The 14,410-nt window shown below is 60.6% G+C and overlaps 1 protein-coding gene across 5 annotated transcripts in view; it reads left to right on the forward strand.

Moving 5' to 3' along the window:
- The window catches only part of LSP1 (lymphocyte specific protein 1), a 39,894-nt gene that overhangs the window by 21,935 nt on the left and 3,549 nt on the right, over positions 1-14,410 (forward strand). For 3 of the 5 annotated variants that reach the window (XM_033206313.1, XM_033206316.1, XM_033206317.1), the window contains exons 2-10: positions 5,551-5,688; positions 6,743-6,907; positions 8,745-8,886; positions 9,265-9,357; positions 9,615-9,658; positions 9,835-9,916; positions 12,477-12,611; positions 12,982-13,059; positions 13,213-13,315. In XM_033206313.1, the coding sequence (XP_033062204.1) occupies positions 5,551-5,688; positions 6,743-6,907; positions 8,745-8,886; positions 9,265-9,357; positions 9,615-9,658; positions 9,835-9,916; positions 12,477-12,611; positions 12,982-13,059; positions 13,213-13,302 (967 nt within the window). In that variant the 3' untranslated portion in view covers positions 13,303-13,315. Of the gene's footprint in view, positions 1-1,023; positions 1,045-5,550; positions 5,689-6,742; positions 6,908-8,744; positions 8,887-9,264; positions 9,358-9,614; positions 9,659-9,834; positions 9,917-12,476; positions 12,612-12,981; positions 13,060-13,212; positions 13,316-14,410 lie in introns of those variants that run through there. The other 2 variants (XM_033206318.1, XM_033206314.1) reach the window with 2 other exon arrangements.

A 14,410-nucleotide genomic window follows, 5' to 3' on the forward strand; every position in this document is an offset into this window, starting at 1 on the left:
GGCCAGGTGGGGTGAAGGCCAAGAAGGGGCCGGGGCTGGGCAGGAAGGGCGCCTGGTGACCAGAGCACTTTGCCTGAGCCAGCGTGGGAGGGAGGTGGGCTGCATGAGTCAGGGAGGCGCCAGGAGGGGCTTTGTCAGAGGCGACCCCCTCTGTCAGCCCCCAGGCCACTAAGCCCTGGGTACCGAGAGCCGGCAGGGGAGGCTGCAGACAGAGGAGTGGAGGCTCCTTGGTTTTGGGGGCTCTGAGTAGAAGCACCTAGGAGGTCCCTCACGAGGCCCCCCAAATGCTGCCCCATGGTGAGAGACCAAGGAGAGGCCCTGCAGGGACCCCTCAGGTTACAAAGCGAGAAGGCAACCCTGCCGGCTGGGGCTGGGCTTTCCGCCTCACCAAGCCTTTTCCCACCAAAAGGGCCCAGAGAGGGGCAGCTGCCCCCCCAGGGGCACAGCGCCTCCTCCCTGTGTGATGGGGTGGGGCCCACAGTCTCTTTTCTCGCGGCCTCCCCGAGCTGACCCTGGGTCCAGCTTGGCCATGAGGGCTTCGGCATGTAAAGCCCATGGGAGGCAGAGCCTCCCGCCCCCACCAGTTTCCGGCTCTCTGTGTCGCCCCCAACACTGGGCTGGTGCCATGGAGGGAGGCTCCGCCCTCCCCCACATCAACCCGCCAGGGAGCTCCGTCTTCCCAGGGCTGTGAGGGAAGCCGGCTCTGCAGGCCAGTGTCCAAGTCCAGCCGTTGCCTCCTCCAGGGAGCCTTCCAGACCCCATCTGTGCGGCAGAGGCCCAGAAGGACCTAGGCGTGGGGATCCTAGCAGGAGGCGGAGGACCCAGCATGTGCAGAGAGGGTCCGAGTGCTTCCTCCTGAGTGGGGGTCACCCATCTGGCTCCAGCCGCACAGAGCTACTCCCTCTAAGCTCTCCGGCTCTCTGCCTTCCTGCATTAGCTCTTGCCCGCACCCGGCCCGGCAAACCCCAGCTCATCTTTCAGACCCAAGTTCAAGGCCTCCTCCTGCTCCAGGCGGCTCATCACCTGGCCTCCCCAGGCAGAGAGGTGAGGGTTCTGATCGCTGGGGCGTCTCCCTTGCCCCCTGGCCCAGGACTACAAGGAAAGGGGTTGACTCCCTCCCTCCCCTCCATGCCCAGCAGGGTGCAGACACAACTGGGAAGGTGCTGGAGGCCCAGGGGTCAGGCTGGACCAGCGCCAGGCATTGGGGGGCAGGTTCCCGTCTCTACACCCCGGCCCCAGGGGGATGGTGTGTGCCCCTCCCGCTGCCCCACCTGTCACCCACCTGCTGGCCCCAGGCTGTCTCTGCTCCTGGCTCCCCTCCCAGCTTCGTCCCCAGCTGCCTCTCCAGGGAGGGGTGACAGCTGGCCCGTGCCACACCCTTGTGCCCCTCCCTGGACTGCCCCTCCCTGGGGCGGGACCCCTGCGTGTGGTACAACCAAGGGGCCTGCTGATGGGGCTCATGTGAGCAGTGCCCCAGAGCCGTGGGTGTGGGTGCTGCCAGCTGCCACCGCCTTTGCCCTGGCTTCCCAGATAGACCCAGACCCACACTCCGAAGCTGTGTCATGAATGCTGTGGGTGGGTGCCTGGTGGGGTCGGGGTTGCTGTCCCACGACCCTCTGGAAGCCGCAGTCATGAAGGGCCCCTGTGGGCACCTTTTCCCGGCACACTGTGCTGTGTTTCTCCACTCTTGGGCTCTGCAGTGACTTGAGGGGGCAAGTCTATGACCACAGGGGAGGCTGGGCTCATCAGGGTACCAGAGACCTCAGTGCTGTGCAGGGAGCCCTGAGCCACCCTGGTTGGAGGCCCAGCCCTGCTCTCCAGGCCTCCTGCCAGCTCCCTGTGGTGTCCAGGGGACCTGTGGTCTGGCCCGGAGGAGGAGTTCCCCCTCCTCTCGACATCCTGCCTGCAGCCCCTGCTCTTCACCAGAACCTCCTCACTCCCCAGGACCCCAGAGAGGACCCTCTCCAGCCGACTACTGGGCTCAGGACAGCCGGGTGGGGCGGCCACAGGAGCTGCCTGCAGGGGGCAGAGTCGGGACAGGGACCGAGCCGGGCACTCATTCTGGAAGTGTCTGCAGGGGGACGTTGGAGGTGGGCAGCTGGGAGTGCTGAGCTGAGGACGAGCATTGTCAGGCCCTCGGTGGAGACTGGGAGGTAGAAGTGGGGGGGTCTGTGGAGGAAGGAGAAGAAGGGCCAGCGTCCCGAGTCGGGGGGTGGTCGGCAGTGGATGAGGCCGGCAGAAACAGACCTGAGCTTGGGGAGTCCCACTCAGAACAAGGCATCTGTCAGGGTTCTGTGCATTCTGGTGTCCCTGGCTGGCGGCCAAGCCCTGAAGTGGAGCCTGGGACTGTGAGGGTGCGGGGGTGTGCCGGAGTGGGAGGTGGATGGAGCCCTCCCCTCCACTGCCTGGCCCCTTGGGCTGAACCTTGGGCTTCGGAGCCAGAACAGACACAGGAAATCGCCTAATTGCATTTGCGCAGGAACACCAAATCCCTCGCAGCTGCACGGGGCTGAGCCAGGGCCACGGGCGGGGTCGGCCATCCGAGAGTCCTGACAGCTCTGCTGTGCATGCCAAGGGGCCTGGGCCGTTGGCCGGGGGGTGCCTTTCCCAGGCCAGAGGCCCCCACCCCACCCCAGGAGAGCTGCCCCCCTTTCAGTTCCCAGAACAGAGCCCAGCTGTGGAATAGTGAGGGGGTGAGGTCATGGGGAGGGGGCCCGCATGACTCATATCCTGGGGTAAGGGAAAGGGAGGAGACGGGGAAGGGGCCCAGAGGCCTCCACGTCCTCATTCTGCTGGGTCAGAGGCCAGGGGCTGGCGGGGCTTCTCCCCAGCCTTGGGTTTTAGGGGAGACACCAGGAGATGCTTACTCTGGACCCCTGCTCTGTCCTCCAGGCCCCTAGCCAGGGAGAGCTCAGTCGGGGTGATCCTTGAGGGGCCCCAGCTCTGCAGGGAAGATGTTCCCAGAGTACACACCTGGGCCTCGTGCCAGGGCCGCACTGCCGTTGTCAGGGCAATGGCAAGGCAAACAGTCAATGTTTGCCTCACTAAACAGCCTCACGAAAGTGAAGCTGTGGCACCCGGAAGGGACCCCTGGAGGGGGACGTGGTCCCCGTGTCCCCAAGCCTGTCTGCACACACATGAATGTCAAGGGTTCCTGTGTGTGAGCACAAGCGTACTTGTATGTGCCTATGGGGTGCGGGCGTGCATGTCTGTGTGGCTGGAGTGTGGGCTCATGAAGAATGTGTGTGAGTCGGGTGTGCACCTGCGTGTGCCCTGGGCCTGGGGAGCCCACGCACAGCTGCGCTCCATGTGTTGGGCATGAGCTGTGAGCAGAGCCAGGGCCTTTGTGAGGCCGCTGGGGCCCGGACTCCTTGCCCATAGGGTGGACCCAAGGAAACGTGTGCACACGAGTATCTGGGGTCTCTGCACCAGTGTGGGCTTTTAAGCCCTCCTCTCCCCTACGGCTTGGTGGAGGGGGTCTGTGGAGCTGGAGGGAGGGCCCTGGACCCATCGGAAGCCCAGGTCCAAGGAGGAGCTGAGGCTCCATCTCATGTCCCAGGCCCAGGGGCACACACCCCAGCTGAGCCGTTGCTCACATGGAGGGGCTGGGACATGGGAACACAGAGAGCAACATGGCCAGGCTTCCCCTCCATGGAACCCCTCCACCTCCTCAACACTCTGCCCCAGCTCTGCACCACCCTCCGTTTGGAGGGGCTGGGGCGTGAGTGAGCACGAGGGCCCCTGCGCCCCAGGCTCTGCCTCCCCAGGTGGAACGAGGCCCAGCAGCCCCCAGCCATGCGGAGGCCGGCAGAAGCGGGAAGCTGGGCCTCATCTGCCCGGATGATGGGAGCCAGGTGTGGGGAATTAAGTGGCTTCCTCGGGGGCCGGGAGTTGAAGGCATTTCTGAGGAGCAGGACAGGCAGGCGGATTCGGGGGCGTGGGGGGCGGGGTGCACAGGCGGCTGGGTTTGCGTGGCTGGAGTCCCCTGTGGCTTCGGTGGGGGGAGTGGGCCTTGAACTCGGGCCTGTGGAAGGGCCTGGCTTTTGTCTGAGAGGCTTAGGGGAGACCTAGGAGAGATTAGATCATGCGCTGGCAGGGCTGTCTGGCCAGGGGACTGGGGCCTGGTGGGGATCAGGCTGCAGGGTCAGGCAGCGGACACTGGCCGGGAGGAACTGAGACCCCAGCGGGAAGACCCCAGCCCTGCTCCCTGTTCTGGCCTGGGCTCCCTCCCTGGGTCTGGGATAATAAGCCCTGGAGGAGTATGGAGACCCTGGACCCCCGACTCAGGCTCTAGGAGGGCGATGGGAGGCAGGGCCATGACAGCTGAGGCCGAGGTGTCTGCAGGACCTGGATCATCTGAGAGCTGCCGGGCCGGGGTTCTGATAACCAGGTCCAGGCCAGCCTGTGTCTACCTCTGTCCCCGAGTGGGGCATGTGGGACCTCGAGAAGCCATGGTTTCAGTCTCTGAGAGCAGAAGCACTCCCTTACCTCAGTTTCACCATTTTTGAAATGGCTCAAATGACCAGGTGAGGTGGCCCATCCCTGTAATCCCAGCACTTTGGGAGGCCGAGGTGGGCGGATCACCAAAGGTCGGGAGTTCGGGACCAGCCTAACCAACATGGAGAAACCCGGTCTCTACTAAAAAATACAAAACTAGCCGGGTGTGGTGGTGCACGCCTGTAATCCCAGCTGCTCAGGAGGCTGAGGCAGGAGAATCGCTTGAACCCGGGAGGCGGAGGTTGCCGTGAGCCGAGATGGCGCCATTGCACTCCAGCCTGGGCAACAAGAGCAAAACTCTGAAACAAACAAACAAAAGAAACAGCTCAGAGAGACTCCGCAGAGGGCTCTGAAATAAGGATGGGTGGGGCTGGGTGAGCCGACCCTGTGAGGTGCCCCCAGCTATGGGGCTAGGCCCAGGCAGGAGCCCACCGGTCTGCTGGGCTTCTGTGAGCAGGGGTGGTGGTGGGACAGGAGGTGTCCTGCCTGGACATGTGCAGAGCCTCCTTTCCTCAGCCTTGGACCTCGTGTGGGGCCCCCTTTCCCCAACACACCCTGCCTTTGGGGTGCAGGAGGGAGCACCTGCAGGTAGGGTGGAGGTGCCGCCTGGCGGCGCACTGTGGCCAGTCTCCCTGGACTCCAGTATCTTCTTCCTGGGCCCTCCAGGGTCGCCTGGGTCTAGGTCCTGGCTCTACCTAGGGAGGGAGGTGGGCTGGGAGAGGAGGACAGAGGGTCTTTTGTCATGTCCTTGAGTTTCTTCAGGCTTGAATGGGCCTTGGAGTCCCACCTTCATCCCCACAGGGCACAGGGGTGCCCAGATCCTCACAAGGCCCTGGGACCCTCGCCTGGGTCAGAGGGCACCTCATGACCACGTGGGCAGCCTCTGTTTAAAGATGGACAAGGTGAGGCCTGAGGGCCAGCCTGGGACTGCCCTCGTGGACCAGGGCTGCCCACACCGTGTGGCCCAGCAAGACCTGCATAGACGGGAGGAGTGGGTGCAAAACAGCGCCTGTCTCGGCTGTGGCGTGACTGTCCCTCTGTGTCCCCCACCAGGCCCACTGCTCAGTGGAGCGTGGAAGACGAGGAGGAGGCCACCCGTGACCCATGCCGGCATGAGAGAGACAGGCAGCTTCAGGCCCAGGATGTGGACGGAGGCGGCCATGTCCCCGAGCGGCCGGAGCACGAGATGCTGTGAGCAGCCCCCACCGCGTGCCTGGCCTCTGACCCCTGCCCGTGCACCCTGGGGCCTGAGCAGAGGGGGAGGTCCAGGGCCTGGGCTTGGGGGTCCCAGTGCAGCACGAGAGCGAGGAAAAGCCCCCAGAAACAGGCACGGGAGGGGGCGAGTGCTCCTGGGGTGAGGGGGGCCGCAGCCCTGGTTGAGGGTCTGCCAATGCCTGGCTGCCTCCTGGGCGTTGACCCAGGCTCTGTGCCTGTGTGCTGGCCCTTGCTTGTACTGCCTCTGACCCCAGCCACGCAGCCAGCCCCTGGGCCCCCCACCAGACTCCCCCGCCAGTGACTCACAGAGCCACGTCCAACTTGGCGGCCAGGCTGGCTTGCTTCCTCCTTGGGCCCAGGAGGCCTCCGCGGCTGGGCTGGGCTGTTTTTCCAATAATGCTCCCCTTCCTCCTGGCCTCTTTTGTTCCATTTTCTCCGAGTCAGCAGCCTTGGGCAGAGTGGGGTTCAGCGGTCACCATGGTCAGGCCCTTGGCCACCCCTGCCAAGAACCATAGCTCTCCAGGAGCTCACCCTGCCACGTAGGAGCTTAGGAGGAACCTGGGGACCAGGGCAGCCCTTGGGGAGCCCCAGGATGATGGGGGAGGCATAGCCCTGCCCCAGGGAGCCCCAGACTGATGGGGGAGGCCCAGCCCTGCCCTCAGGGAGCCCTATACTGATGAAAGAGGCACAGCCTTACCCTCAGGGAACCCCAAACTGATGGGAGAGGCATAGTCCTGCCCTCAGGTAGCCCCAGACTGATGGAGGAGGCACAACCCTGCCGAGCCTCAAGGAGTCCTGAACTGATGGAGGAAGCACAGTTGTCAGGCTGCCCCAGACTGATGGGGGAGGCACAGCCCTACCCTCAGGGATTCTCTAACCACAGGAGACACAGCCCAGAGCCAGCTCTGTGGCAGACAGGGTCTCCCACACTCGGAGCCCAGGGCCTGAGCAGGTGCCATGAGGTGAGTGTGGGCCCCCAGCAGAGGAGGCAGCAGCTGCCCAGTCCTAAGCTCCCCCCTGCTACCCTCAGCCTCAGCCTGAAGCCCTCGGAGGCCCCTGAACTGGATGAGGACGAGGGCTTTGGCGACTGGTCCCAGAGGCCAGAGCAGCGGCAGGAGCACGAGGGGGTCCAGGGCGCCTCGGACAGCAGAGAACCCCCCCGGTGCAGGAGTCCTGAGGGGGAGCAAGAGGACAAGTGAGTGAAGGCCTCGAGGGCGGGCGCTGGGCAGAGCGGGGCTCCCGCCGGGCCTCGAGGGTGGGCGCTGGGCAGAGTGGGGCTCCCGCCGGGCCTCGAGGGCAGGCGCTGCGCAGAGTGGGGCTCCCTCCAGGCCTCGAGGGCAGGCCCTGGGCAGAGCGGGGCTCCTTCTGGGCCTCGAGGACGGGCGCTGGGCAGAGCAGGGCACAGCAGGCTCCCTTCAGGCCCTCAACCTGCGCCTGAGCAGCCACCTCATCCTCCCCTTTCCAAGCCGCCCCTGAAATGCCCCCATGGCCAGGAAAGGGGGAGAAAGGAGGGGAGGGAGGAAGAGGGCGAGACAGCATGGTGGCCGGCGAGGGGCCGCGAGGAAACCTCATTCTGGGGCTCTCCAGGGCCCCTGGGCCCCATCCAGGCAGCTGCGGGGCCAGGCCGAGTGCGGCCACATCAGCACACAGCTGCGGCCGCTTCCGTAATGGAGGCTGAGAGCCGCCGCCGCCCCTTCCTCCCTCGGGGCTGGCTGATCTCCATTCCCACGGAGGGGAGCAGGTATTTCCAGATGTGCATGCCGGAGAGTGGGGTGGGAGGACACACTTTCCAGATGTGTGGATGTGTGTGCCGGTCTCAACCCCAGCAGGCCCAACGGGGGCTGCTCCCAAGCCCCACCTCACTACCCCTGCCCAGCCTGCTCAGGGTCCTTGCTGCTCTCAGATACCTGCGGCCACAATGGGGCCAGCCCCACCCGCCCTGCGGGGCCCGGGCCATCTGGGACCCCAGCCCTGCTCAGGACCCCCTTGCCTTGAGTGGGACCAGAGCCCGTGGCGGGGCTGACAGTTCTCCCTGGTCGGGTCCTTCCTGCCCCCTCTGAGGCCCTAACCCAGCCTGGAGCTCTCGGGACCAGGGTTGCTGAGCGACGCTTCCTTGTCCCTCCTATAACCAGGGCACCAGTCGTGGTCTGGCACAGTGCTCGCCGTCCCCTCCCCAGGCCTCAGTCTCCCCCTACACGCTTGGGAGTCAGCGGCCCTGCATTTCTGAGACGGGGCAGCGCCCTTCTCCCTGGCCTCAGGCCTAGGCGGGCAAGGCTGCTCCCAACAGCAGGGGGCGCTTTGGCTCTTCCGTGAAGCCCAGCTCCAAAAGCCACCCTACCCCCTGCACCTGCCAGGCTGCACAGACTTGCTGCTGAACGGCCGCTCTGTGTGGCTGCTGCTGGCTCAGACCCCTGCCCACCTTGGGCGGGTGGGTCTGGGTCTTGGCTGGCACGCACACCCAGGGGCCTGAAATCATGGAAAATTCGAGAATTTCCCATCTTCTCCTCCAGGTTCAGTCCTGCTCAAATGCAGAGCTGCTGGAAGCTGCCAGCTGGCTGGCCTCCCCTCCCCCACAGCCGGCAGCCCCTTGGCCCTGCTACGCAGTGACCTGGCCCCTACCCCTGCCTAGCCCTCCAAATGACCCAGCCTCCAGTCCCCCAAACACCCAAGGGCCCCCACAGGGAGCAGAGCAGGAGTGGTGGTCCCGGCAGCCTGGCCCCCCGGGGACCTCACCAGACCAACTGGGTCGGCGAGCAGCTGCCAAGCTGAGGCCCAGCCAGAAAGCTGGGGTTGAACCCAGCCTCAGTGCCTGGGGGACCCTCAGTCTGTAGAGCCCCGCCCAAGTAGAACGCGCTGGCTCTGAGGCTGCTGGACCTTCTTTCCCAATGGGCTTGGGCCTCAGATCCCTTGGCACTCGATTAGCCTGACTACCTTCATTTTACAGATGGGGAAACTGAGGCTTGGAAAAAGGAAGGGGTCAACCAAGCAATCCAATGGCCCTAGAACGGCTTTGCCTCCCTTTCCACCCACAGGCCCGGCCTGCATGCCTGCGAAAAGGAGGACGGTGACGAAGTCCACCTGGAGGAGTTGAGTCTGAGCAAGGAGGGGCCAGACCCAGAGGACACTGTCCAGGACAACCTGGGGGCCGCAGGGGCTGAGGAGGAACAGGAGGAGGTGATGGCTCCACCTCAGAGGGTCTGACTGCACCCCCACCCCAGGGATGAGCCTGCCTTTGCTGTCTGCACCACTCTGTGGGCCCTGTGGGTCTAGCCCAAAGTGGGTCAGCAGCCCACACCCCTAGACCTTGCAGCCCCTTCTGGGCCCACATTCTCAGAGAGGGTGAGGCTCGGTGATCCTCTTGTCAGATCCGGACACATTTCCCCAGATTCCTCAGTCCCTCCCCACCAGCTCTAGAACGGGAGCATGTCAGGGCCACAGAGAGCCTGGGGCTCATGGAGGAACAGCCGTTGTTTCCACAGGTGCTGGGCAGGGCAGGAGGGAGAGCAGCAGAGGGTCACCTGGGATGTCTGTTTTGTTTTGTTTCTTTTCTAGCACCAGAAATGTCAGCAGCCCAGGACACCCAGCCCCTTGATCTTGGAGAGGACCATTGAACACAGCTCGCCGCCCCTGAGCCCCACCACTAAAGTAGGTCAAGCTGCAAAGCCTGCCATCTTTTCCCCTCTCCTGGACTCATACCCAAAAGGCCAGTCCCACATGCCAGCCACAGGAAGACCAGGCCCAGGCCCGGCTTTTGTCTGCTATCCCCCCCATTGCCTGATGCTCAGCAAATCCCCATGATATAAGGGTTGGGGGTTGGATTAGTGGATGGAGTAGTTGTGGGGATGGAGGGGGGGGCTTTCCCTCAGCTGCTGCAGGCCTGTGTCTCTCTCCACCCTCTGCAGCTCATCGACAGGACCGAGTCCCTAAACCGCTCCATAGAGAAGAGGTCTGTCTGTCTATCTGTCTGCTTTCTGGGCTCAGATCTTAGGTTTCTCCAAGAGGGGGTTGAAGGGAGTCACAGGGTGGAGATCTGGAAACCGAGGGGCGCCCTGGGAGAGGCTTGGGCAGGTTGGGAGAAGCCTTGTGGGAGACATGGGGCCTGACATATCTTCTACCCTCCAGTAACAGTGTGAAGAAGTCCCAGCCAGACTTGCCCATCTCCAAGATTGACCAGCGGCTGGAACAATACACCCAGGCCATCGAGGTATGATCTGGCTCCCGTCTGCTGCCAGGTCCCTCCTCCATCCTGGCACCATTCCTTCATTCAACCAACGCCCTTCCATCCAATCAATGCCCCCTTATTCAACCAACACCCTATCCAACCAATGCTTCTCCATCCAGCCAGTGCCCCTCTACCCAATCAGTGCCTCTCCATCTAATCAATGTCCCTCCATGTAATCAATGCCCCTCCATTCAATCAATGCTATTCCATCCAACCAATAATCTCCCATCCTATCAATGCTCCTGCATCCAGTTAATGTTCCTTTATACAACCAATATGCCTGCAACCGATACTCCTCCAATTATTCAGTGTTTCTCCATTCAATCAATGCCCCCATCGGAACAATACTCCACCATCCAATCAATGCCCTTTCATCCTATCAGTGCTCTTCTATCCAGCCAATACTCCTCCAGTCAATCAACCAGTACTCCTTAATCCAATCAATGACCCTCCATCCAATCAAGATTCCTGCATCCATCCAATACTACTACACCCAATCAATGCCTCTGCATCCAATCAATGCCCCTCCCATCCAATCAATTCTTCTCCATCCATCAATGCTTCTCCATCTGACCAATACCCTCCATCCAACCAATACTTGTCTATCCAATTAATGATTCACCATGTAACCGATGCCAATCCCACATGCCAGCCCCTCCATTCAGTCAGTATCTCTCCATCCAGTCATTGTGCCTTCATTCAACCAGTACTCCTCCATCCAATCAATGTCCCTTCATCCAACCAATATTCCTTCATCCAACCAGTATTCCTTCATCCACCAACTCCTTTCAATCCAACTAATACACCTTCATCCAATCAGTACCCCTATTCATTCAGTGCTCCTCCATTCAATCAATTCCCCTCTATCCAACCAATGTTCCTCCAGCCAACCAAAACAACTTCATCCAATCAATGCCCCTCCATCCAATAATGCCTTGCATCCAATCAATGGCCTTCTATCATATCAATTTCCCTCTAACCAACCAAAATAGTTTCACCCAATCAATGCCTCTGCTTCCAATCAATGCCCTTCTATACAACCAATACTCCTTTATTTAATCAGGACATCTCCATCTAACCAGTATCCTTCCATCGAACCAATATTCCTCTGCTAAATCAGTGCCCCTCCATCCACCCAGTGCCCCTCCATTGAACCAATACTTCTCTACTAAATCAGTGCTCCTTCATCCACCCAGGGCCCCTCCATCCACCCAGTACTCACTTATCCAACAAACACTCCTCTATCTTGCCAGTATTCCTCCATCCAGTCAGTGCTCTTCTGTGCAACGAATGCCCCTCCATCCATACATTACTCCTTCACCCAATCAATGCCCTTCTATTCAACCGATACTTCTGATTTCAACTAATTCCCCTTCAACCAACCAATACTCCTCCCTCCAGCCAGTACTCCTCCATGCAATCAATGTTCCTCTACCCAACCAACATCCTTCTATCAAACCAATATTCCTCCATCCAATTAATCCCTCTCCATCCAACAAGTACCCCTCCATCCTATCAATGCTCCTGTATCCTACCAATATTCCTCCATCCAACCAGTACTTCCCCATCCAATCAATACTCCTTCATTCATTCAGTGCTCCTCCACCCAGTCAATACCTTTCCATTCTACCAGTGCCCCTCCATCCAACCGATACTCCTTCATCCAATCAATGTCGTTGCATGTAATCAATATCCCTTCATTGATCCAATATGGCTCTATCCAACCAATACTACTCCATTCAATCAATGCCCCTCCATCTAACAAATACTCCCTCATATAATCAGTACCCCTCCATCCAATCAATATGCCTTAATCTATCAACACCTTTTTGTACAACCAATACTCCTCCATCTAATCAATGCTCCTCCATCCAACCAATACTCGGCAATTTTTTTTTTTTTTTTTTTTTTTTTGAGACGGAGTCTCGCTCTGTTGCCCAGGCTGGAGTGCAGTGACCAGATCTCAGCTCACTGCAAGCTCCGCCTCCCGGGTTTACGCCATTCTCCTGCCTCAGCCTCCCAAGTAGCTGGGACTACAGGTGCCCGGCACCTCGCCCGGCTAGATTTTTGTATTTTTTTTTTTTTAGTAGAGATGAGGTTTCACCGTGTTAGCCAGGATGGTCTTGATCTCCTGACCTCGTGATCCGCCCGTCTCAGCCTCCCAAAGTGCTGGGATTACAGGCGTGAGCCACCGCGCCCGGCCAATACTCTGCAATTTAACCACTGTGCCTCCATCCATTCAATGCCTCTCCATCCATCCCATGGTCCCCCAGCCCTACCCCATGAGCAGCATGGAGGCAGACCCACATCTGTCCTGTGCACCATCATCTCCCTGATGCTCTTCAGGACTGGGAGGTGTCTCACAATTGCATTGAATGTAGGAAGGCACATGTTTTCAGTGATTCCCCACTCTAGGGCTGCCTTGGGAAAGCACTCCCAGGGAAAATATGAACACAAAGCAGAGTGTTGCCCAGTGTGACCCTCTGATGTGACCACAGTGGCTGTCCACTAAGGTAATCCTGATGCTTTGCCTCCTCTGTAGACTGCTGGCCGGACCCCCAAGCTAGCCCGCCAGGCCTCCATAGAGCTGCCCAGCATGGCCGTGGCCAGTACCAAGAGTCGGTGGGAGACGGGTGAGGTACAGGCTCAGTCTGCCACCAAGACTCCGTCCTGCAAGGTAAGGTCCCCTCCAGGGGCAAGGCTGGGCTGCAGAGCCAGCAGCTGGGAGTTTAGCAGCAGGCCAGTTTTCTTTGCTAAGGCAAACGTGGGACTGTCCAGCAGGAATGTGGGTAGACAGAACACTGAGGCATTGCAGTAGGGTTGGGTTCACCCTTGCTGGTGTAGAAGGCTGTGTTGTCTGAGTGGAGGTGGATGGCACCTTTATCCCTTTCCCTGCCTCTTCCACTGGGATCACACAGAAAAAGGGTAGGTAGGCAGGTCCCAGGCCCCCTGGCCAGGTAAGGCAAGGCAGGAGAGAAGGGCCTAGGGCTTCTACTCCCCGAGATCCAGGGGTCTGCATGTGTGACATATCCTTCTGCTGCCCCCAGGATATTGTGGCTGGAGACATGAGCAAGAAAAGCCTCTGGGAGCAGAAGGGAGGCTCCAAGACCTCATCAACAATTAAGGTAGAGCCTTAATGTGGTTGGTGCAGGCAGGGTGGGTGCAGCAGGGGAGGGCAAAGAGAGACTGTCCTCTGTGCATCTGGGAGGCCTTCCCAGAGGCAGAGGCGTCATCTCTGTGCTGCTCTCACCTTCACTCTTGGTCTCCTTCCCCAACAGAGCACCCCATCTGGGAAGAGGTATAAGTTTGTGGCCACCGGGCATGGGAAGTATGAGAAGGTGCTTGTGGAAGGGGGCCCAGCGCCCTAGGCCTCCTGTCTCGGTGAGTCCCCGTCAACCCACAGAGTGGAACGAGGTGCACACAGGTGCACTGTGCTGGGAACTTGGTAGCCTGGAGGGGGCCTGGAGCCCTGTTGCAGGCTGCAAGGGTAGACTCCGAGTTGGCCAGAACCCAGACCATCTCAGTCTCCCAGCCCTGCACAGATGCTGCCTCCCTCATCTGACACCAGATTCGAACTCTCTGTTCACTTCACAGGAGACAGCCCGGCTCAGCCGCTGCTCCACTAGGGAAGCTCAAGGTTCCCATCTGGGACTCCCCAAAAGCCCCAGCAGGGCTCATGAGGGAAGTGAGGGGCAGCCTGGCCACCACAGGGCTAGCATTGAAGAAAGCAGGTGGCATGGAGCCCAGGTTCCCTGACCATCTGTATGCTGGTGGTCCATAGAGGGGCAGGAACTTAGGTCCTACTCCCTGTCCCAGCCGAGAGTCATTCAGAGGTCCTGATGCCCTCCCCATCCCATGCTGTAGACAGAGCAGTGCCACTCCTGCCATGGTTAGACACACATTTATTAGTGACCTGGACCCCAGGCTCCATTTCCAGCACCCATCCCACCCCAGGGTGGGGCAACTGTCCTCCTACCATCTTCCCTACCAAACCCTGACTCTCAAGCAGCTGTGGCAGAGGCTTTTTCTGGTACCTCTGTGTCCCTCTCCTGTGGTTGGTGACCCCTGCCAGAGCCTGGCTGACTGCCAACTGGGCGCCTTCACTCTCCCTGCCGGGACCATAGCCCCTTCTCAGTCCCGCTTGGCCAAGCTGTTCCCACAGGGTTGGGACTGAGGGCTCCCTCCTCATCCAGTGGTCAAAGCCTGGGTGTGGCCAATGCTGAGACCCTCGCTGTCCCACCAGTGAGTCCCTCGAGTTCTGCCTCCTCAGGCTGTCAGCCCTGGTAGGGGACGCAGAGGGGGTCAGTGAGAGGGGTCACGGTGGGCCCTCCTCTACCCCCTGATGAGCCCCTCCCTGCCTGCCCCTGAGCACTTGTATTGGTGCCAAGTCTCACGCTGGCTGAGGCTCCCCCTGCACCCTAGTCCCAGGGTCTGGCTCTGCCATCAGGAAGTGCAGGCAGCAAAACTGCTGACTGC

Source organism: Trachypithecus francoisi, unplaced genomic scaffold, assembly GCF_009764315.1.
Source record: "Trachypithecus francoisi isolate TF-2019V2 unplaced genomic scaffold, Tfra_2.0 Lachesis_group8, whole genome shotgun sequence".
In the NCBI taxonomy this organism is placed as follows: Eukaryota; Metazoa; Chordata; class Mammalia; order Primates; family Cercopithecidae; genus Trachypithecus; species Trachypithecus francoisi.